The sequence below is a fragment of the Dermochelys coriacea genome, chromosome 3 (genome assembly GCF_009764565.3).
Source record: "Dermochelys coriacea isolate rDerCor1 chromosome 3, rDerCor1.pri.v4, whole genome shotgun sequence".
NCBI classification, from domain to species: domain Eukaryota; kingdom Metazoa; phylum Chordata; order Testudines; family Dermochelyidae; genus Dermochelys; species Dermochelys coriacea.
The window spans coordinates 188,811,776-188,835,018 of NC_050070.1; the positions used below are offsets into that span (position 1 = coordinate 188,811,776).

General features: G+C 40.8%; 1 protein-coding gene across 4 annotated transcripts in view; it reads right to left on the minus strand.

Moving 5' to 3' along the window:
* FANCL (FA complementation group L) overlaps positions 1 to 21,627 on the minus strand; it is an 88,086-nt gene extending 66,459 nt beyond the window's left edge. Inside the window, exons 1-5 of one of the 4 annotated variants that reach the window (XM_038394423.2) lie at positions 21,363 to 21,627; positions 19,291 to 19,349; positions 18,356 to 18,416; positions 16,656 to 16,712; positions 10,220 to 10,317 (exon numbers count right to left, since the gene is read on the minus strand). In XM_038394423.2, the coding sequence (XP_038250351.1) occupies positions 10,220 to 10,317; positions 16,656 to 16,712; positions 18,356 to 18,416; positions 19,291 to 19,349; positions 21,363 to 21,506 (419 nt within the window). In that variant the 5' untranslated portion in view covers positions 21,507 to 21,627. The remainder of the gene's footprint in view (positions 1 to 10,219; positions 10,318 to 16,655; positions 16,713 to 18,355; positions 18,417 to 19,290; positions 19,350 to 21,362) is intronic. The other 3 variants (XM_038394425.2, XM_038394424.2, XM_038394426.2) reach the window with 3 other exon arrangements.
* Positions 21,628 to 23,243: the final 1,616 nt, after the last annotated feature.

Here is a 23,243-nt window from a genome sequence, read left to right on the forward strand (position 1 = left end):
CATAACAGAGATGCAGAGCTTGGAGGCAAGTTGTTATACATTACCTAGTGAAAACTAGGGCTAGCAGGCAATAACAATAAATGAATCACGATTCATTGCATTGTTAAATAGAATACCACCATTTATTTAAATATTTGTGGATGTTTTCTACATTTTCAAATATATTGATTTCAATTACAACACAGAACGTAATGTACAGTGCTCACATTTTATTTATTTTTACTACAAATATTTGTGCTATAAAAACAAAATTAGTATTTTTCAATTCACCTAATACAAGTACTGTAATACAATTTCTTTATCATGGAAGTTGAACTTACAAATGTAGAATTATGTACAAAAAAAACTGCATCCAAAAATAGAAAACAGTGTAAAACTTTAGCGCCTAAAAGTCCATTCAGTCCTACTTCTTGTTCAGTCAGTCACTTGGACAAACAAGTGTTTACATTTGCAGGAGATAATGTTCTTGTTTACAATGTCACATGAAAGTGAAAACAGGTGTTCACATGGTACTGTTGTAACCGCTGCCGCAAGATATTTACGTGCCAGATGTGTTAAAGATTCATATGTCCCTTCATGCTTCCCATTCCAAAGAGCATGCATCCATGCTAATGAGGGGATCTCGATAACGATCCAAAGCAGTGAAGACCGATGAATGTTTACTTTCATCATTGGAGTCAGATGCCACCAGCAGAAGACTGATTTTCTTTTTTTAATTGGTTCGGGTTCTGTAGTTTCCTCATTGGAGTGTTGCTCTTTTAAGACTTCTGAAAGCATGCCCCACACCTCATCCCTCTGAGATTTTGGAAGGGACTTCAGATTCTTAAAACTTTGGTTGAGTGCTGTAGCTATCTTTAGAAATCTCACATTGGTACCTTCTTTTCATTTTGTCAAATCTGCAGTGAAAGTGTTCTTAAATCAAGCAGCATGTTCTGGGTCATCATCTGAGACTGCTGTTACATGAAATATGTGACAGAATGCAGCTAGAACAGAGCAGGAGACATACTATTCTCCCCCAAGAAGTTCAATCACAAATGTAATTAACACATTTTTTTAATAAGCGTCATTAACATGGAAGCGTGTCCTCTGGAATGGTGGCCTAAACATGGAGGGGCATACAAATGTTTAGCATATATGGCATGTAAATACCTTGCAATGCCAGTTACAAAAGTGCTATGCGAACACCTGTTCTCACTTTCAGGTGACACTGTAAATAAAAAGCCGGCAGCATTATCCCCCATAAATGTAAACTAACTTTTTTGTCTTAGTGATTGGCTGAACAAGAAGTAGGACTGAGTGGACTCGTAGGCTCTAAAGTTTTACATTGTTTTGTTATTGAGTGCAGTTACAGAACAAAAAAAAAATCTACATTTGTAAGTTGTACTTTCACAAGAAAGACTGCATTATGGTATTGTATTAGATGAATTGAAAAATACGATTTCTTTTGTTTATTTTTACAGTGCAAGTATTTGTAATAAAAATAATATAAAGTGAGCACTGTACACTTTGTATTCTGTGTTGTAACTGAAATCAATATATTTGAAAATGTAGAAAAACATCCACAAATATTTAATGTCAATTGATATTCTATTGCTTAAAAGTGCGATTAAAACTGCAATTAATCATGATTAATTTTTTTGAATTAATTGCGTGAGTTAACTGCAATTAATCAACAGCCCTAGTGAAAACCATTTTTCATTCTGAGTTTAGTATTTCACCATCAATGGCTTTTTGGATTCCAGCAGAATCTTTTGCACTTCAGAGCATGCCAAATCAGAAATAGTCTCCCAGGATCCAGGCTGTGAAGTGGAACAGTTACAGACTGGGAGTCAGCAGGTGCAATAGCATTAATAGGAGACACTGAGGTGCACAAAATTCATATAGAAATACAGTCTAGACCAGTGATTCTCAACCTGTTTACCATTGGGCTGCATATGCAGCTCTCTATGTGTTACTTGGGCCACATCCACACAATATATATACTACCTATTTGGCCCTGAGGATGTCAGTGGCCACTGCTGTGCCTGGCCTGATTGGACCAGAAGAGGGCTGTGGGTTGAGAACCCTGGTCTAGATGCTGGAGGAATTACTATGATCCATGCGCTCTTCTCGCATATTTTTGCTCACCAGTGGAATCAGTGGAAAAGTGTAAAGGATTAGTGAGGAGATGGGGGGCTGTGGTGCCTTTAACTTAACTGTTTGTATTCAGCCCTGCTTTGGAGGAGAAATGAGAACACAACACACTTGTACGCTGACATAACTATGCTGGTATAGTCTCCGTAGTGTAGATCATTGGCCATGTTGTCTCTGAAGTCTGTGCCCAGTGTTCTCTGTTAGTATATTAACTGTGCTTGCCAAACATAGACATAAGATGCACTTGATGAGCTAGGCATCAGTTCCACGCAGCCATGCCCTCGCAAAGCTGTTGGGACCGAACACCTTGTTTGTTGATATAACACAACTGTCTTCTTGTCAGTGTCTTGAACAATACTGTCTTATCAGTAGTAGAAAAAAAAAAACTGATAACCCACCTTGTAGCTCTCGGTTCCAGAACATGGAGTTTGATCAGGTACATTCCATCAACTATGAACTGTTAGCTTCTAGGGGTGTGCAAATTAGATGCACTTGTGATGATCACAGTAGATGGGAACAGAAGACTAAATGTATTGTCTGAGAGTTCACAACATTGGAAAGTCCTACTGTTGTTTTGTTATTACATATATAAAAAATACTCTGTCTTCTTTGCCTGCATTTCAGCCAATGGGCTCACTTAGATACACAGAGGAAACTTCATCCTGTGAATTACAAGCAGGAACCATGTTCTTTTTGGCTAGTAAAAGGCATGTACAAAAGAACTGAGTCTTATCAATAGAAATTGCCCATCTCTCCTTAAGGGAGGGCAGATTATGGCTTCTCATAAGAAAGTATTAGTTTGGCATCTGCTGAAGAAATCACCACTTGACAGTTTTACTTGTCAATATCTCATCTGTCTTTTCTGGTTAAGGCTATTGAAAAAGTGGGGGAAAAGCAACTCTGAATATCTAGTAGCCTCAGAGCTCTTGCACTCTTTTCAGTATGGATGCCAACCGGGGTATGGAACAGACATAAAGATTTCATCACCATGCTATTAATAAATGCCAGATGGCAACACTTCATGTCAACAATATCAAAGCTAACTCCTTTGTGGACCCCAGCAGAAGAGGCTAGAGCTGTTTTTTGGATGGTTCTGTGCTGTTGGATAGCTGCTCTCTCTCTGAGGGAGCTCTCATGTGGGGTTTTGCAGGTTTCCATCTTGTCGCTCTCCCATCCAATGTGTAGTTAGGGAAATTGGGAGGATTAGTCAGGAAATGGGGGGAGTTGTGGTGCCTTCAGTATGCTGATGACTCCCACCTTTGTCTCTGTATCACTTCATCCACCTATAGTCAATTGCCTAGGCCAGTGTTTGGAAGACATCGGGGCATGGAGAAGAGTTAACTGGCTAGTTGAAACACACTCTGGAGAAATCTGAGAGGATGTTGATAGATTCATAGATTTCAAGGAAAGAAGGGACCATTGTGTTAATCTAGTCTGAACTTCTGACTGACACAGGCCATAGAACTCCCCCAAAACAATTCCTAGAGCATATCTTTTAAAAAAACATCCAATCCCGATTTAAAAATTGTCCATGACGGAGAATCCACCATGACCTTGGGTAAATTGTTGCAATGGTTAATTAATCTCACTGTTAAAAATGTAAGCCTTATTTTATGTCTGAATTTGTATAGGTTTCAGAGTAGCAGCCATGTTAGTCTGTATTCGCAAAAAGAAAAGGAGTACTTGTGGCACCTTAGAGACTAACAAATTTATTTGAGCATAAGCTTTCGTGAGCTACAGCTCACTTCATCGGATGCGCAAACGCTTATGCTCTAATAAATTTGTTAGTCTCTAAGGTGCCACTAGTACTCCTTTTTGAATTTGTATAGTTTCAACTTCCAGCCACTGGGTTGTGGTATCTCTTTCTCTGCTAGATTAAATAGCCCATTATTAATTATTTGTTCCCCATGTTGGTACTTTTAGATTTGGTTGCAATCAGCCCTTAACCTTCACTTTTTAAAACTAAAGAGATTGAGTTTCTTGATTCTATCGCTCTAAGGCATGTTTCCTAATCCTTTAGTAATTCTCATGGCTCTTCTCTGAACCCTCTCCAATTTAGCAACACCCTTCTTGAATTCTGGACACCAGAAGTGGGCACAGTATTCCAGCAGTAGTCATACCAGTGCCAAATGGAGAGATAAAATAACCCCTTGTAGTGGGGTGGACACCCGCTCAGGCCCAGAGGGGTTTAGAACAGCGCTGAGGGAGGGCTATTGTAGAAGGGAGGCAGCAGGGCTGATTGGGGAAGCAGCCTCAGCTGGGGTCCACACTCCAATCAGGGCCCAGCTGGCTCTATAAAGGCTGTGAGCCAGAGGCCCAGAGAGTCTCCTGCCTCTAGAGGGAGAAGGGCCTAGCTGCAAGGTGCCGAGCAGGAAACCTAGTTTGCAGCAGGGTTGGGGAAAGGCCAAGGGAGCCTGGGAGCGCCAGCCTAGGAAAGCCCCAGGCTGAGGGCCTGCTAAGGCCTGTTAGGTACGGGGGTTGCAGGGGCAGCCACGGGTAAGCAGCATCACAGGGCAAGGTGCAGAATTTAAGAATCTGGTTGGTGCTACCAGAAGAGTACATAGCAGCTAGGGCCAGAAGGTTGTGCCAGTTTTTCCTCAAAACCAAACCTTGCCTTGTTAACTCCAAACTAAACTACAGCAATGTACTCTACATAGGGCTACATCTTATTTCTGTCCAGAAGTTGAAGCTGATACAAAATTTGACCGATTGTTATTAGGTACATCTTTTCAGAAATATTTGACATCAGTGGTTTTAGATTTCCACAGGCTACCTATTTAGGTACATAACAGAAAGGGAAAATTCCGTTGAAGGGAATATTCATTCTAGGACCCTCCATGTCAGACAGTTTCCATGGGTAAGCATTACCCATCTCGGTGGCAACTGGGGCAAGTCAGATGTTTGCTCAGAGCCTGGATTTAAGACCACCCCTCAGGAAGAACTCTCCAAAACAATAGCTTCCAAAGCTGAAAACAACGCCATATAAAAGGGTATTCAACTCAAATTCAGCTTCAACAGATCCTTGACATTAAATTTAGATATTTCCTGGAGGAACACCCTCTTCCCTTTCAAACTACTTAACAAGTGAACAGCAAGGGGAAAAAAAAAATACCTTGGATATAAAGCAGGGAGGGAGGGTCAGAGCGTCTGACATGGAGTGTCCTAGAATGAAAATCCACACTAAGGTAGAATTTTCCCTCTCAGTGTTCTCCAAGTCAGACAGTCTTCAAAATGGGATGTTTAAAAAAAAAAATCATCCCTAGGAGAAGAGAACAGATTCAACTTATCCTTGTAGAATTGAAAAGGAAAAGGAACTTAGGTATTGCTGTGAACTCAGTTCGATAACATCCTTCTACCAAACACTGCATCAGTAAGAGTGAGGATATTGATTCTACAGTAGAACCTCAGAGTGACAAACACCTTGGGAATGAAGGTTGTTCGTAACTCTGAACAAAATGTTTTGTTGGTTCTTTCAAAAGTTTACAACTGAACACTGACTTAATACAGCTTTGAAACTTTACTATGTAGAAGAAAATGCAGCTTTTAACCAACTTAACTTAAATGAAACAAGCACAGAAACTGTTTCCTTGGTCACTTTTTTTTTTTATAGTAGTTTATGTTTAACGCAGTACTGTATCACATTTGGTTTTGTCTCTGCTACTGCCGGATTGCATACTTTTGGTTCCAAATGAGGTGTGATTTACTGGTCAGTTTGTAACTCAGGTATTCGCAACTCTGAGGTTCTACTGTATAGTGTTTGAGAAGTGTAGATGAAAGGCCTTGTAGCAGCCTTAGAGACCTCCTCATAAGAGGCATTTTGTTTCTTCACCCACAAAAAATCACTGTTCTTTTCATATACTGCATATTAGTAAGAGGAGTTGTACCTGAGATTTTGAATGAATCATAGAATATCAGGGTTGGAAGGGACTTCAGGAGGTCATCTAGACAAACCTCCTGCTCAAAGCAGAACCAATCCCCCATTTTTGCCCCAGATCCCTAAATGGCCCCCTCAAGCATTGAACTTACAACCCTGGGTTTTGCAGGCCAATGCTCAAACCACTGAGCTATCCCTCCCCCATGTCTCTCCTATATACCCCTTTGTAGGTTCTGTAATCATCTCACATGCATTTTACTTCCTCGGTATATTTAGATTCATACAGAAAGACAATAACAACACTTCCTATCATATGAGGAGTATGGTGAAAAGACAAAGAGATCTACCAGATGTGAAGCTGAGAGATGGTATTAGGACTCAGTACACAGATCAAAACCATGACAGGAATCTGCATATTGCCAGAGGATTAATAAGATTGGTGGTCCTCAGGAGTCTTTTATGATGGTGATGAGAGTTTCTCCTGGGTTTTTTAAAGTGCAATACACTTGCAGTTGCTGACTCATCTTTCCCAGAAACATTGGCCTTGACTCATTGTCAAGACCTCTTGTAAAGACACTAGAATATCCTTTGCTTCAGCTGAGTTTGCCCTGATGTGTGTCCCTTGTAATACCAATCTCTAAACTTAAAGCAATACATAGACATAATTTGTGAATTTCCTTCAATATGGCATGAAGATGTCACCTTCTTAGAATAAACAACAGTAGTACCTTCCTCGCAGCATCCCAGATGATGACAAGCCAGGCAGCACTGGATATTGATTAGGATAGGCCTGATTACACTATGTGGGGAGGATTACACTATGTATGTGAGCAGAAGTTGGAGAGGAGGTTCCAGATGCATTTAAATTAGGTTTGAGAACAAAAGACCTAAAGCTCAATGAGAAGATAATTATAATCACTGTGGCCTGTTCTTTCACAATCTTTACCCTCAGTGGCTGAGGGGTGAAAGAAATAAAGGAAGCCATTTAGCCCACTTCTGAGATAAGGATGCCACAACCTTTTCACACGAGTGTCTCTCCCTTACATAGTACTACTTTTGGTTTTCCAAATGGACTTGAATGCAGATAGGTTCATCAATAAGCTTCCACTCTGACTTATGATGCACTGGAAGACTAAATTGGCTAGACTGCATTCCCTTAGTTCTTAATGTGTCTTCCTGAAACAGCCAAAACTGATTTTTCTTTTTAGTGTAGAACCCTAAGGAATAGAGAGCGCACTTTTGTCCAGAACATTAACAAGGTTACTTCTCTAAGCAATGCTGAATGTTTTCTACCTTTTAACAATTATATATATACCATTTTTCTGCAAAAGCATTTGCTTGAAATAATTAACCAACTTGATGGGCCATGAGACAGGTTATGCTCCATATCTCCTCCTTGGATGACATTGCCTTCAAGTCTTATAGGAGTTCAAATATATGGGGTCCAGTATCTACACTGATGACCAGTATCTCTAGACCGGATATCAGGTAGCTGTTAAATAATATTAAGAATGAGTTCACTGAGAGATACTAGTTCTGTATCTGGACCAAGATCTTTAAATATTGGTTTGCTGCTATTCCTGGCTGGAAAGTGAAGCAAAAATTTTGCTAGGTATCTACAAAAGACCATTATCCCAAGAGCTGAGTCAGATTATATCTTAGGAGAGGTATGTAATGTTTGGTAAATCAAAGGCTATCTTTTCTTCTCTCCTCCAAAATAAAATTGTCCAAAAAAAAAATATTGTCTTGGACAATAACTTGGACTTTTGTGAAAGCTGTAATTGGTCTTTCCAGTTGTTCACTTGGAGCCATGCTTCTGAACGTTTTTAGATATACCTCCCAGGCCTGCATAACACATTGAGAAGGTAACCAGACATGGATACACGTCTCCTTTCCACTTGAAGGGAGGGATGTGGAGCCCTGCAACCTGACCCAAACCTGATGGGACCTAATTACAAATGTTAAGTGGGAAAACAACCAGACACTTTCAGGCTTGGGTTAGCTCAGCTCTCCTCCTATGACATTGGTACAGTGGTATGCTTTGCTCCTGCTGACCGCTGCCAGCTTGCTGGGCTGTGCACAATGCAGAGTGAGTATGCCAATGAGTTGCAGTGCCTCTGAGTCCACAGAAAGACGCAGTGGACAGTATCAGCAGGGCACAGTCACTGGCACACGCACTGATCCCATGGGCAGGAGCTGGCAGCACTGACTCAAGTTCAGTGGGAAGGTATGGATCGAGCTGGAAAACAACTCAATCTTCTTGTGTTTGGGTCTGGTTACGGCCTAAAAATTAGGCCCAAGCAGACTGCTAGACGGATGAATGAAATTTGTGAATATCCATCTGTAAGTTACAAGTCCAAGAGGACAGTACTTTGTATAGAATATGCTTCAGTGTAGCAGAAACTAAAATCTCTGCATAACTCTCCCCAATCATATCATCCATAGATTTTTCAGGAGATTTATTTTCATATTCTGAAATTTTGGGAAGATAATGCTGAAATGATGGATTTCAGTATTTCCACCTGGAATATTGATTTCCTTATAAGCTTGAGAGCCCAGAGATCTAAAGTGGTCTACATGCTATTTGATTCATAGACTTTAAGGCCCAAAGAGACCATCATGATCATCTAGTCTGATCTCCTGCACACTGCAGGCCACAGACCCTCGCCCACCCACTCCTGCAATAGACCCATAACCTCTGGCTGCGTTACTGAAGTCCTCAAATTATGATTTAAGGACTTCAAGTTACAAAGAATCCATCAGTTACTCTAGTTTAAACCTGAAACAGACCCATCCCACGCTGCAGAGGAAGATGAAAACACCCCAGGGTTTCTGCCAATCGGACCTGGGAGGAAATTTCTTCCCAACTCCAAGTATGGTGGTCATTTGGACCCTGAGCACATCTGCAAGACCCACCAGAGACACACCTAGGAAAAAGTCATCATAGTAACTCAGAGCCCTCCCCCATCTAGTTTCCCATCTCCAGCCATTGAATATATTTGCTACTAGCACCGATAGGCCACATGCCATTGTAGGCAGTCTCATCAGACACTCCCCTCCATAAATTTACCAAGCTCAGCCTTGAAGCCAATTAGGTTTTTACCCCCACTACTCCCCTTGGAAGGCTAAGGCTACTCTTCTGAAGGTTAGAATCCTTTGTCTAATTTCAAGCCTAAACTTGTTGAATGCCAGTTTATATCCATCTGTTCTTGTGTCAATTCATCTTTGTTCCTAGATATGCAGTAAACAGGAACGTGTCATGAGTTAGAGCCCACTCCCTCACCTGGAGAGCTTTCTTCACACAGAAAGCATACCCAGCTGTCTCCCTGGCCAGTACAGTTACATTAAAAATGTTATAAAAAATGGTGGCTTGATTGCCAGCTGAATGAAGACCTTATAGGATACTACTTGACCAACCTCATCTCCAGAGAACTGATGTGCAACAGTTATTCATGGAGAGACCAAATTCCCTGGTGCTGATTCCCTTCTATGAGTTCCCCACTATTCCTGCCATGTTGTCCCAGAAATATGAACATCTGCCACACGCACAGTGCTCAGAAAGAGCTGGAATGGACCCAGACAGTTTGCAGCCTCGAGCAGGCTCCCTAAATCCACACACTTCCTCTTTTACAGAGTGGAGCCACAATGCCTCCCTGCATAGGAGCCCCTTATGACTGCAAAGGAGGAGTTAGATTCCCCCCTCAGACAGTGTAATGTACTTTTATGTGCTAGTTTGTTACAACAACTGTGTGTCATCTAGGCTTTTATGAAAGGATAAACTCATTTGCTGGTGCAACAGTAACTTCACCTACTACATGTAACTCAGATATGGTGACATCACTTATCTTTCACTATTTAATGAAAAGTGTCACAATCAAATGATATATAACTCGGGGAAAAAGCAGGAGAGAAAAGGAGAAAGAAGTAGTATTAAAAATATTGTCTATGCTGACAGTTTATAGCACACATAAAAATTGATTTCTTTATAGTAATATGTAGCATCTTACCCTTCAGGTCACTTTTTTTTTTTTTTTAAATAGTGTGATAGGTCTTTTGGTTCATATAATAGTTTCAGAAAAGCAAAAGCAGTAGACTGATGATCTCGCTACCAAACTGTTCGACCTGTTCAGACTAAATTAACTGACCAAAGATACTTTGCAGCATAGATATTCTAAAAATAACCTCTATTAAGTAATGAAAAAACAAACCTACTTATTCCAACCCAACGTTTCTATATCTCTGACAAGGTATGAGTAGTATTCTGGAGGTGGGGGTACATGCAGCTCTTGTGCATTCTTTAAAGCAGCTTCCTGTTTAAAAAAAAACATTAAACACACACCATTATAAATGGCACATAATTTAGTATTTTTGCATCTATTTGATCATGCAATTTTAAAATTCATTCAAAAATATTAAGTTTAAAATTAACGGTACTTTTAATTTGCTTTTGTTTTAGCCTCCAGATGAAGCAGACAAAGAAGCTGTCTGGTAAAGTGCTTCAAATAATGATGATCAAAACATTTTTTTTTAAACAGATGTTGACACTGTAGTCTTCACAAGTAAATATCAAGTGTGCTTTTTAAAAATTTGAAGTCAAGCATCTTGATTGAAAGAACACTTCACTTCAAAAGTAAAAGGTTCTGTTAAGTGCACAGCTGCCTCCTGGGCTCCACAGCCACAAAGGCAAGTCTTTACTTCTTTATGAAATCCTCTTTGTCTTCTTTACAACTTAGTACATAAGGGTTTATATACCAATCCAAACCTATTCCATTTCCTGATTTTAATACTATGTGGTCTTTGGGGATGAAGTTGAGGAAGAGCTGGTCAAATGCCTGTCCCCAACATCCTAGTAAGCGATCTCCCCTGACAACCAAGTCTAGGGCCATAGAAAAATCAGACCATATGTTCCATATTGTGTTCATGCATAGCGATACTCATTTCCCAGAAACATGTTTAAAATAATGTTAAATTATTTTAAAGAAAAATAAAATTGGAGGTATATTTCCAATCTAGAACCACTGATCGGAGGTGTTCATTGACTCTTGCTCTCAGGAAGACTGGTAGTCCCACTCACAAAGCATGAAAGTAGTCAGGGGCTGAAATGAGAATCCAGGAAAGAGGGGTGAGGGGGGAAGAGGTGAGAATTAGTGCAGATGTGAAAACATAACTTAGGCCTTTATCATGAATGGGAATTGACAGTCAGAAAAAGCCCAGTTCAAAGGAAGACCAAGGCAATCAAGTTTCAGAACAGATTTGTACAGAAAGCAGCACCCTTCAGGAAAGTTATAAATGCACCAGATGAAGTTTCTATAATAGAACTGCATTGATCTTATTGCATTAAATCCTGTCCATCTTCTCAATTGTTTGTTGCTGTGCCTATATATTGTATCCAAACTCTCTTCAGTTCAGAGTGAAAAAAAAAAAGTTTTATTAAAGCGACCAGGTAATCCAAAGCCATATCACTAGTTAACTCTAACAGAGCTCAACTAGAAAGACACAAAGGAAACACTCAAAGACTACTAAATGGTAGATTGGGGGAAATGAAAGAATGAATGCCCCTACTCCTATCAAATGGAAAACCACTCCTACTGCAAGTGTGCAATAAGTCCCAGGTTTTGTTTTTTTGGTGGAGGTATACTATGCCAATTTGAAATAGATGTCTTAGTCATATGGTGGGGATTTTCAAGCCATTAATTTGACATTCAATAATGCGATTGTGGATGAAAAACTGTGATCAAAGACTTCAGTCAACAATGCCATATTTTGTCAGGAAAACTGTCATTACAGTTAGGAGATTGTCTTATAACTCTTTCACTCTGGCTCTAAGTTGGTTAACAAATGCCCTCTTCAAAATACTATCAAAGACTTCCCAAAAACTCACAAGTAGTGTTTATTAGCATACCTCAGTATACTACAGAGCAACCTAAAACGAAAGTGTGCAGCAAGATTCCTGGATTTGGCAGCTGTTTGCATCTATTTCTATTTTAGATGTCTCTTTGTAATAAGAGCTAGAAACTTCAAAATTAAAACAAATACTGCAGCACAATTCTGCAAAATGAAAATGAAAATCATGTAACAAACAAAGTCCTCCTTATTAGTTTCCAGACAGAACACTAACTAGTAGATTATATTTAAAGTAAATATAGATTCTGTACAAAATTTATTATTAGCTAGAATAAGTGAAATTTTGGCATCACGAAGAAAAATTCTGGGATACTCAAGGACATATTTTCCATCAGAAATAGTAATTTACTGATAAAGTAACAGAAATACACCATCGACATCAAAGAGATTTTTCAAAGAAGTTTGAAATAAAACAAGTGAAAGGCTTTAAAGAGCAGGGCTCCACATCATAAATTCTGGTTAGTATTTCCACATATTTTGTTGCAATATTCTCAATTTAAATTTGTATTACTTTAGATGAAGGAAGAGTCTGCTGAGTCAATCTATAGAATATTCATGAAACAGATTCATTAGCATTTTTCTGTTTCACAGAAGAGGAGCAGCCCTTTTTTTTGTGTAGGAAGTAGTTTGTAACCTCCCAGGGAATAAAACACTACATATAGAGTGGAAAGAAATGGGCTACAGTTGCCCTCTTGTCCACACAGGCAAAGACTGAGAGAGTACAATTGAGTAATACAGCAACGTGCAAAAACAGTGCTCAAATGTCAACTAGTCTTCAGAATTTCTTTGTAAACAATTTTTCCCAGTTACCACAACACTAGTTTTCTCACACAACACACTCATAGTCCTCCCTCATCAATGCTTTGGTTAATAACTCTGCCAGGTCTTGGATAAGCCATAAATACCACTGAACAAATTGCTTTGAAAATGAGAGTTACTTTACTTTGATGAAAATGGAGATTTGTATAGCCAGTCCTCAGATGCACAAAGACCCCACAATATTTTAGAATACTTGAATCAAGATATCAGATCTTTACAAGATATCATTTGACCTCACTTTTTCAAGCATTGGTCTCTCCACCTTAATTTCATGTTAAGTGAATTAATCCAGCACAAATGAAAGAACACCTAAGCATAGGCTGAAAAATATTCTATTCTGCCCACTTTATATATAAATACTTCCCATGTGGTCAGTGTATGTTAAAAGAAACTTATTAAATTTGTAACTATGTTTATATCACATGGGAGTTGTATCACAACAGCATTAAAAAATCCATGACATCAGATTTTAATTGTCCCTTTGTTATCTGTTGTCTCCAGTAGTTTTGATTTGGGAAAATCACAACTGTGATCCTTTCTAAATAAGCTAGAGGCCTGTTAGATTTCCATTTTGAATAATAAATGTTTTGCTTGCAGACATAGTACAGTATTATTTCTTGGAGTTAATTTATCTGATCTTCTAATTCCAGTATATAAATGCCTGTTGAGGGGCAGATACTTTTATTTAGAATTGTGAAATGACTTTTGTATATTGCTCCAATTTTGGTAATATGGTGGCAGAATCTTCAGCATTTATTATCAATTATATCCGCTTTATGTACACACTATCCAGTAAAATCTGTTTACTATTGTTTCAGAAAAGTCAGATGAACCAATTGTTTGACATTCTGCTATATTTCTTCCCAGTCCTCTTCTGACAAAGATGTATAACTACTGTCCACTTACCTTCCAGTGTAAACAAAGAGTTGAGCCATTTGTCTGTTGAACACATGGTGTTTTTATTACCAAACTTAACAAGTTTGCATAGCATTTGTTTTCATTCGAGACATACAGACAACCCTATGTACACTCTGGAGTTTAATTTTGCATTTATTAAACAATTCTGATTATATGTACGCTAAGGCCCTGTGTGCACTACAATTGTTACCCATGTTTAAGTAGTATGCTTAAATACAAGAGTGTCCTGCCTGTTATAAACCTATTTGGACAAAATAAATGTAACCATGATAAGGAACTGTGTTCTAACCGTGGTAAAGAACAAAACTTTGTCTACACTAGACTTATTTCCTTAATTTCCCATCCTTGCTACCACTAGTGCAGCATCACCAGTGGAAGTACTGGTGTAAACAAGGTGCCAGCAGTCACCAGCATCTTTAAACCTCCATGTCATTTGATCAGCCACAACACTGTTGTTAAATTGCTTGCACCCCACCTAAAGTAATATTTCCGCTGCTGCTAATTACGCCAACATACAGCCACCCCAGTAATTAAACCACTTTTGCATGTCCACACTATGCTCCTTGTGTTGGCAGAGTGCATCCACAATAGCAGCTCTTGCATTAAAACAGAGAGCGGTGCACTGTGGGTAGCTATCCCATTGTGCAACTGGCTGCAAGGTGCTTTGGGAAGGGTTTGCAATGCCTCACAGGGGCAGGTACAGGGTCACATGATGAAGTTTCTCAATCCCATCGTTCCATGGGCATCCTACTACATTGCCAGCCACTTTTCAACTGCTCTGGAAACCTGCAACCTAGCCATCTCTGTCAGAAAGCATAGATCCTGCACTGCTCATCAGTATTGTGCTATGCGTTATAAACACAAGGTTATAAGAGGATCCCAATCAGGGGAGGGCGGACGCTATTTGGTTGGGGGATGCCTTGAAAGAGCATATTAATACTGAGCCACAAAAACGTGTGTTGCTGTAGTATGCTGAGCCTGGCATTGTTTGTTTGCACCGTGCTATGAACCTTGCAATGACTGCTGTGTATGCCTGAAAAGTAACACATTTTAAATCACTTTTTAAAGTAGCACTCGGTAATATGACCAAATTGACATTGCTGAACACTAACACAAAGAGCCCACAGGGGAAGACAAGAGTGTGCAAGAGACAGGGAGTAAATGAGAGAGAGAGAGAAAAACAGAGTGTGTGTAGGGCAGAGGTCCCCAAAGTGTGGGGCACAGAGGAGCATGGGGGGGGTCACGGCCGGGCCTGGGCCAGCCTCCCCGGGGGGGGGGGAAGGGAGCACCACCCAGTACCTATCCACTCCCAGCTCTACACCAGCCCCACCCTCAGCCACGGCCCTGGCTCCTGGGCCTGCCCCCAGCTTCAGCCCCAGGTGCAGTCCCGCTCTCAGCCACAGCTCCGCTCCTGACACCAGACTTGCCCCAGCTGCAGCCCCTGCACTCCTGTTCGTGAGTCTCCCTTCTCTCCCCCCTCCCTCCCCGGGAGCAGCAGCTCCACTCTCAGTGCTGGCCACAGGGGCACAGACAAGAATAAAAGGGGGCATGACTCTGAAAAGTTTGGGGATTCCTGGTGTATGGGAAGTATGCGTGCTGGGGGACCGTGAGTGGCTCAGCATGCTGTCTCTAAGTTCAGACAGCAGTCAGAAGCAACCAATCCTGAGGCAGAAGCTGGTGCACAGACAGCTGGCCTCCCCACCCCAGCTCAGCTGAGACTGGTATACCAGTGGCGGGGAAGGGGACACCCCAACATCAGCTCCCATCTCCCTCCCCGACTCTGCACAGCACAGCAATCTCTCTCCTCCGCACCACACAGCAGCAGCCTGCCCTGCCCTGCCTATGCAATCCTAATGCTGGGGAGAACAGCATTCTGCATTAATGTTTTGATACCGTGATTCCCTCCAACTTCTCCCACCACAGCATCCTCTCCCCACAGACCAAGAAGATCCACCTCCTCCCCTGTAGTCCAGGCAGGAGTGCATTTGCTTCCAGGAGCTGGCATGCTCAGCTGGGCAGTAGTTATGTGAGCTCTCCAGGATGAAACTTCCTGGGGCTTCGAAAGGGGAGGGGCACATGCATGTGTAGCTGGATGTAGGGCAGCAGAGTTCAAAACAGTGAGCAGAGCAGTCATAGTGGGCATTGTGGGATCTCTCCCAGAGCCAGTTATGGCAACCTAACGAATGCAGGGTCCACACTGACGCTTTGTTGATCTAACTTTGCTGCAAAAAGCTCTAGACCTCTCATCAAGATGGTTTTATTTTGTCGGCAAAGTAAGAGACTTTTGCCAGCAGAAGTATTGTATTGTGTACACCTCCACTGTTTTGTCAGCAAAATCTGCCTTTTGCAGATAAAACTGTGTAGCGTAGACAAGGCCTTAGTAGCAGCAACAATGGGAAGATTCTGGGAGGAGAAAAAATAGTGTAGTGTAGACAGCTGCCAACTCTCCTAAAAGGGTGTATCTAACTGTAAAAAACCCCATAACACAGTCAGCAGACTTGTTTAAAATTTAGTTAAGCATGGTTCAGTCCTACCTCAGACAGGACAGAACTATATTTTTAATTGTGTTTCCAAATCACGCTCCACAGAACACATTACTCCAGTATGGTGGTGGGGGGGTTGTTTTTAAATGTAGAAAAACCCCTGTGAAGACGATATCAAGAGAACAATCCTTTTATATGATTATAAGATAGGTACCAAACCAAAACCTGAGATAAAAAAAATCAATCAGGGAAATACCTTTTTTTACAGGGCCACTTGCTGGATTGCTGGGTTATTAGATTATTTGGAGTGTTCCAGAAGTAATGAGTAAGAACTAATGCCAGATATTATAATTACTAAATAAATAGCAACTAGCTGTCTGTAGTCCTAAAATTGCAGTATTCTAATAAGGTTCATTTTAAACTTTAAAAAGCTAACCTTCATTCATAGCTTTCTAAAAAAAGGCAAGTAGTGAGAAAGTGAAAATTAAGACCACTTGAACATCCCCTTGGCATATATTACTCACCAAAATAGTTTTAAGCTCCACCATAAAACTAACAAGATCAGAACAGCGTTGCAACCTCTGGGGAGAAAACGTTATCAATTAATTTCCTCCATCCGGTGTGTTTCAGTAACAATTTTAGTTTCATGATCTATTTTCTGATCTTGTAATAAATCAAAGTTAACGTAAAATAGGGGGAAAATGCAACAGATTTAAATTATATTTCAGTTAAAAAACAGAACAAACCGATTTCAATGTCAGAAATTTTACTGAATAAATTAAGTATTTTTCATATAATTTAACTGACACTGACAGCCAATGTGAACAAGTAGTCTTCGTGATTCAGAGCCCATTTAAAAATCTTCCCTCATTGACTAAAATTAAATTTTAACCCCACCCTCCCACATTTGGGTGTGTCAGTGCATTTCTACTTTTCAAGTCCCCAATTTCATTCTTCTGGGTGATAAGTCAAACTCTCCTCCTAAAGAGCAGGCTGTAACAGGTAGTTATGTTAGCTAGCTGACACTATGTCTATACTAGATTTCAGAGTAGCAGCCGTGTTAGTCTGTATTCGCAAAAAGAAAAGGAGTACTTGTGGCACCTTAGAGACTAACAAATTTATTAGAGCATAAGCTTTCGTGAGCTACAGCTCACTTCATCAGATGCATTTACTATACTAGCACCTTTTTCGGCAAAGCTTTTGTCTGCAAGGGGTGTGGGAAAAAAACATGCCTTGATCGACAAAAGTTTCACTGTCAAAAGCGCTGTTGTGGACAGCACAACATAGCTAGTGCTTCTTGTTAGGGTTGGTTTAATTATGCTCACAGGAGAGCACTCTCCCATGGGCATAGAACAGCTACACAGCGCTGCAGCTGTAGCAGTACAGCTATACCACTGTAAGGTCCGTAGTTTAAACATAGCTGTAGACTAGCTTTTTTGACCATAACTGAATGGGTAATTCCATCTTGGAAATGAAAGCAGCCATCACAATTTTGTAGCCAGGATGGCCCCTGCAGAATTTCTGTGGACTGCCCATTATTCTTCCAGAAAGGGCCCATAAGAGTAAGTTCAGACTACACAAGCAACTATAGAACAAAATTAAGCTAACACCCTCCTATTACTGATAGTTATTTTAAACTCTGTTTTTTTGTATTAAGTACTATTAGTAATAAAAAGGAGTACTTGTGGCATGTTAGAGACTAAAATTTATTTGAGCATAAGCTTTTGTGAGCTACAGCTCACTTCATCACGAAAGCTTATGCTCTAATAAATTTGTTAGTCTCTAAGGTGCCACAAGTACTCCTTTTCTTTTTGCGGATACAGACTAACACGGCTGCTACTCTGAAACCTGTTATTAGTAATAAAGAACATGAGAAAAAACGAGAAAAAGACAAAAGCATAATTGTTTTCAGTTGTGGGCTTTTCAAGAATAGTTTCTCATAAGATGTCAGCTGCTTTAATATAAAGCATTGGTACATCTTAATAGTCTTCAAAAGACTGAAGTTAGCAAGAAAATGAAAAAATTATTTACAAAACTTCACTTATCTCTCTTTGGGGTAAATTGTAATTCACCAAGCACCACAAAACAATACATCTTTACAGTACAGTACAATTAATGGAATTTTTTTCTTAAATACTTTTAGGATGATGTGGACAAGTAAAAGCTTTTCAGATTTAATATTCATATTTTTCAAGCTCACAATGGTTTTATAAGAATAATATACCTGTTTCACAATCTGGTGATATCCATGTAATATCTTCTTTAGATGCCAACTACACTGTATCCTAGAAATACAGTTTTCATAGTTTTAACTTGATTCAAGTGATGTTTAAACAAGGAAACAGCATATGAAACAAAAGTCCATCTTACAATTTACAAAGTTCTCTCTTGCCCACCTTCCAGAAAAACAAGAAAAAAAATATTTTCAAATTTTGAGTTTTTTATACTAAGATGAGTTACTTATATTTTTAAATGTCATTTTCTCTAGCCACAGTTCTTTAAAAATTAATAAATAGACATTTACCTATAAGCCAATCTCTATTCTAGGTTGAAAACAACAACATAATTCTTACAAGTTAATATGGCTTCATAACAAATACTAGAATTAAAAAAAAAAAAATCAGAGTTAACTGCCACACATTTTAGTCGAGATACTGAAGATGATGACAAAAGTTTATATATGTTAAAAAATAAGCATTGATAGCTTACAAAAGCTAATTAGTTATTGCATTGTAATCTCATTAAATTTTTAATTATTTTCTTATTTTACTAATCTTCAGAGAAGAAAACTAACTGCAATATTGATCAAAGCAACGTAGTTGAAAAGACTTTTCATCTTACACTGTATGCTCTTTGGGTCTATTACTTGGATATATTTGTATAACTCCTAGGACAATGGGCATGCAACCTAACTGGGCTCCTGGACACTACACTAATATGAATATTAAATCACCACCATTCTTAAACACACTTGTTTTCAGGTATTTACAACTCAATGAAAACAGTATTCTTTGGATAGAAATTTCACATAGTTATCAGACAATAAGCAAAAGAAGCCTGAGGCCAGCTACTCTATATTCATATATGTACATATACTCATACCTCCCCACAGTAAGTCAGAACAAATGTAAGTGTATTGATCATGAAATATTACCTCACCTTGCATTTTTAAGCTGAAAATCTGATGGTAACAGTATCCTTATATGGAAGTCTCTATCCTGGAAAATAAGCGTTTAGTTAAAGTGCAAGTTTGCAGATGTATCGAATAGAGAAAATACAGAAACAACTCAAAGAGAAGCTGCTATGAGAAAAATGGAGGAATAAATGTATCTTATATGGAAATTTTTCTGCATCAGAGACGGCATTATTTCAAACATTGTTTCTTTAATCATACAGTACAGTATGTTATCTTTCAGATGAACAAAATTGATAAGAGATCTCTGAAACTTTCTCAATTCACCAGAGTGAAGATTTTTAGAGTAGGTCTTCACTGTAATTAAACACCAGGGTTTGCTGAGGTCAGCTGACTCAGGATGCTGGGGCTCAATGTGGGGCTGTAAAACTGCAGTGTAGACATACAGTAAGAGACATGCAAGCTCTTACAAAATTCTACAGGACACCTTATTTTTGTTTTTAAAAGCAACCTACAACTCTTAAGTTAATTCTACAATTAGTTACAAACCAAAGACTCCAAACAGTAAAAAATGAAAGGCAATTAGCATGCAAGCTATTTTAAAATTGTAGCTTTTATTTTTGTTTTAGGTCCCACATAGTTATGAACTAATAGCTGCTGCATTCGGAGATATCCCAACTAATACACAGCTTAAAGGGAAAATGGAACCAGTTTATAGGGAATCATTTGTGTGTGCGCAAGAGTGTATGCGCGAGCGTGTAAATACACAGTTTTGCAAACTGTAGAAGCCCATCCTATAAAGACTTATGCTGTCAGGTTTAGTTTTATGCATGTAAGTAGTCCTAGTGACTTCAGTGTGATTGAAGTTAAACACAGTAACACTGTCTTTGAAATATCAGGCTTTAAACATTAAAAAAAAAATCTACTTTATAAACAATGATATATATTTGAAAGAAAGCAACTACCTAGAAAACTTGCATAGTAGTTATGACATCGCTGAAGATCTGGAACAAAGCCAAGATCAAAATAAAACAAAAAACCCACACACTTCCATGCTGAATGTCTCCTTTCCCCTTGCTACTTAGAGAATTCACTGCAAAATCCTAATGTAAGCTCATTTCTACAATTCTGGTTTGAATAAAGGGTTGCATCATACCTTTAGTTAAACCAGTGCAGTTTCTATGTCAGATAAGCAGTTAGAGAAGCTTGTTTAAGTCACCCGCAGGTCAGCCATAACATCAGCAAAGATACAAATAATGTTTGGGGAAAAAACACGCCCAAATTTTTTTAATTATAAAGAAATTATATAAAAAATTATATACACATATTTTGCTCCAAAGAATAGACATCCCAAAGACACTGCCTTATAGTGGTTTCAAAAATAGAGGAACAATAAAATGTACCCCATAACCTTTACTTTCATCATATATTGCATCTCTGAATTTATTACATTTAAATGTTCTTCCCCCCCCCCCGAAAGAAGCAAATGTAATTCTGCCCTTTTCAAAGGTCAAATAACTATGATTCAGTGTTTCATTAAAGTACAGAAAGGTAGCAAGAAGTAACTAACTTTAAAAGGTTTCAGAGTAGCAGCCGTGTTAGTCTGTATTCGCAAAAAGAAAAGGAGGACTTGTGGCACCTTAGAGACTAACACATTTATTAGAGCATAAGCTTTCGTGAGCTACAGCTCACTTCATCGGATGGGACACGGTCAGTTTGGAAATCACATTTCTGGCTAAAGATTTCACATATTCCAGAAGTATAAACATCTACTGAGGCTATTCAGATAGAAAAGAATATTCTCGGGGGAGGGGGGGGGGAAGCGGAGGTGGGAGGAAGGGAAGGGACATGATGTTCCTTTTCTTTGTGCATTTACAGGATTTTGTATGTGATCAGTTTCCCATGTCAGTGTTTACTCATGTCAAGTAAGAGGCCTGTAGAGGAAGTAAAAGTAACCAGCTTTTCTAATGATGTCTATTGTAGGGCACTGACCCTGCCCCGCTCACTGGGGGGCGGGGGGGGAGATTCCCTCATAAGCCCCGCTCACTAGGGGACGGAGGGGGGGGGGGACGCTCCCTTAGGGCGGCGTTGCCGGTACCTGCACGGTGACGAACCCCTCGTAGACGCTCCCCTCGCGGTTCTGAGGCAGGAGCAGCGGGCACTGGCGCAGCAGCGCCCCAGAGCCCGCCATCTCCCGCCCGGCGCGCGCGGGCAGGCTCCTTCTCTCCTGTTCGAACCGCATCCCACGCGCCACCACCAATCCCCGCCTCTGCACGGGTTAGGCGCGTGCGCCCTGCCTCTGGCGCGCGGGGAGGGGTAGGCGGGCTCTGGAGGGGCAAAGCGGCGCTTGCGGGAGGTAGGGGCGGGTGGAGAACGTGGCTGTCTTCGGGGGCGGGTTATAGATCCGCGCGAGCTTGGTACGTGGCGCGTCATGTCTCGGCTGCTGCCCGGGACCGCGCTGTAGGGCTGAGGTAAGCCCGGGTGCAAGGCCATGGGAAGTGCCGCCAACTGCGTTGGGCTTTAGGCCGGACCCTCGCCCCGCGGGTAAGACCCAGGCAAAGAGTAAAGAGCTTTTCCCCGGTGCGGCTTGTGCGAGCCCCTGCGCTGCCTCCTGCGGAGCTAATGCCCTCAGCTCCCTCCCGTGGGCCTTCCGTGCGCCTCAGCTGGAGTGGGCCCCGGGGAGCTTATCGGAGCTGGGAAAGGTGAGCGGGCGAGCCCTGGCCCAGGCAGAGCAACTCAGCCATTGTCCCAGTTTAGTCAGCGACTCAGCAGCAACGGGGGGCGGGGGCGCACGCTGACTGCAGTGCAGAGTCAGGGCTGGTCGCCCTTTGCTGGGCCAGTCCTCGCTACCTCTTTCGTACCAGTAGCTCGCAGGGGTAGCTAGGAAGGAGCCAGGCAGTGCACTTGGGCGAGCAGTGGAAATGCAGGTTGTTCCAAGGTGGGAGACCAAAGAGTAGGAAAGGATAGCTCCTTAAGTTTTTTTTATTAATTATATATTACAGTAGCTCCTTGAGGCTCCATTGTGCTAGACGCTGTACCAAGGAAGAGGAAGTCACTGTCTCCAAGAAATTACAATCTAAATAGACAAAACATTCAAAGGGGGGGGGGGGAAGTAGCAGTATTCCCATTTTTCTGATGGAGAATTGAGGCACAGTTTTAGGATTAGGACAGAGATTAAGTGATTTGCTCAAGGTCACTCAGGAGGGCAGTTGCAAAGCCAGGAATTGAATTTAGAGCTCTTCACTCACAGTCTAGTGCCTTAACAACAAGCCCAGCCTTTCCCCCTGCACAACAAATACGGGGACACCTGCACTCTGGCCAACGCACAAAGTTAATCTACTAGTTTGAGCTGGGGCCTCCGTGTCATGGTTGTGGTGTTTTGTTCCCATTCTGCCACTAACTCAATGAGGGAATATTGAAGCAGCACCCTAGCAGGATATTAGGTGAACTTCAAATGAGAGGTAATACCTATGTCCTAAGACTTGTTACAAGATCCTATGGTAGCTTCTACAAGAATAGGTGGTCACAACAGTCCATGATTTCCTGTATTCTTCGGGCTGGTTAATGTGTTTTTGACATGCAATTAGGTAAGTCATTAGAGATCACCAGACCTTTTTCAGTTTATAGGTGATACTGAGTATGAACAGTAGTAGCAGTTGAGTTCTCTACAGATGATGCTTGTTTGCTTTAGACCATTCAGTTTCCTTGCCTCAGAGTAGGGGTTCGCGGCTTGTTCAGGGTAAGTCCCTGGCGGGCCGCGAGACACTTTGCTTACCTGAGCATCCACAGATATGGCCACTCGCAGCTCCCAGTGGCCGTGGTTTGCTGTTCCCAGCCAATCGGAGCTGCGGGAAGCAGTGGCCTGGCCGACACCGACCACGGTCACTGGGAGCTGCGAGTGGCTGTACCTACGGACGCTCAGGTAAACAAAGTGTCTCATGGCCCGCCAGGGGTTTATCCTGAACAAGCTGCAAACCAA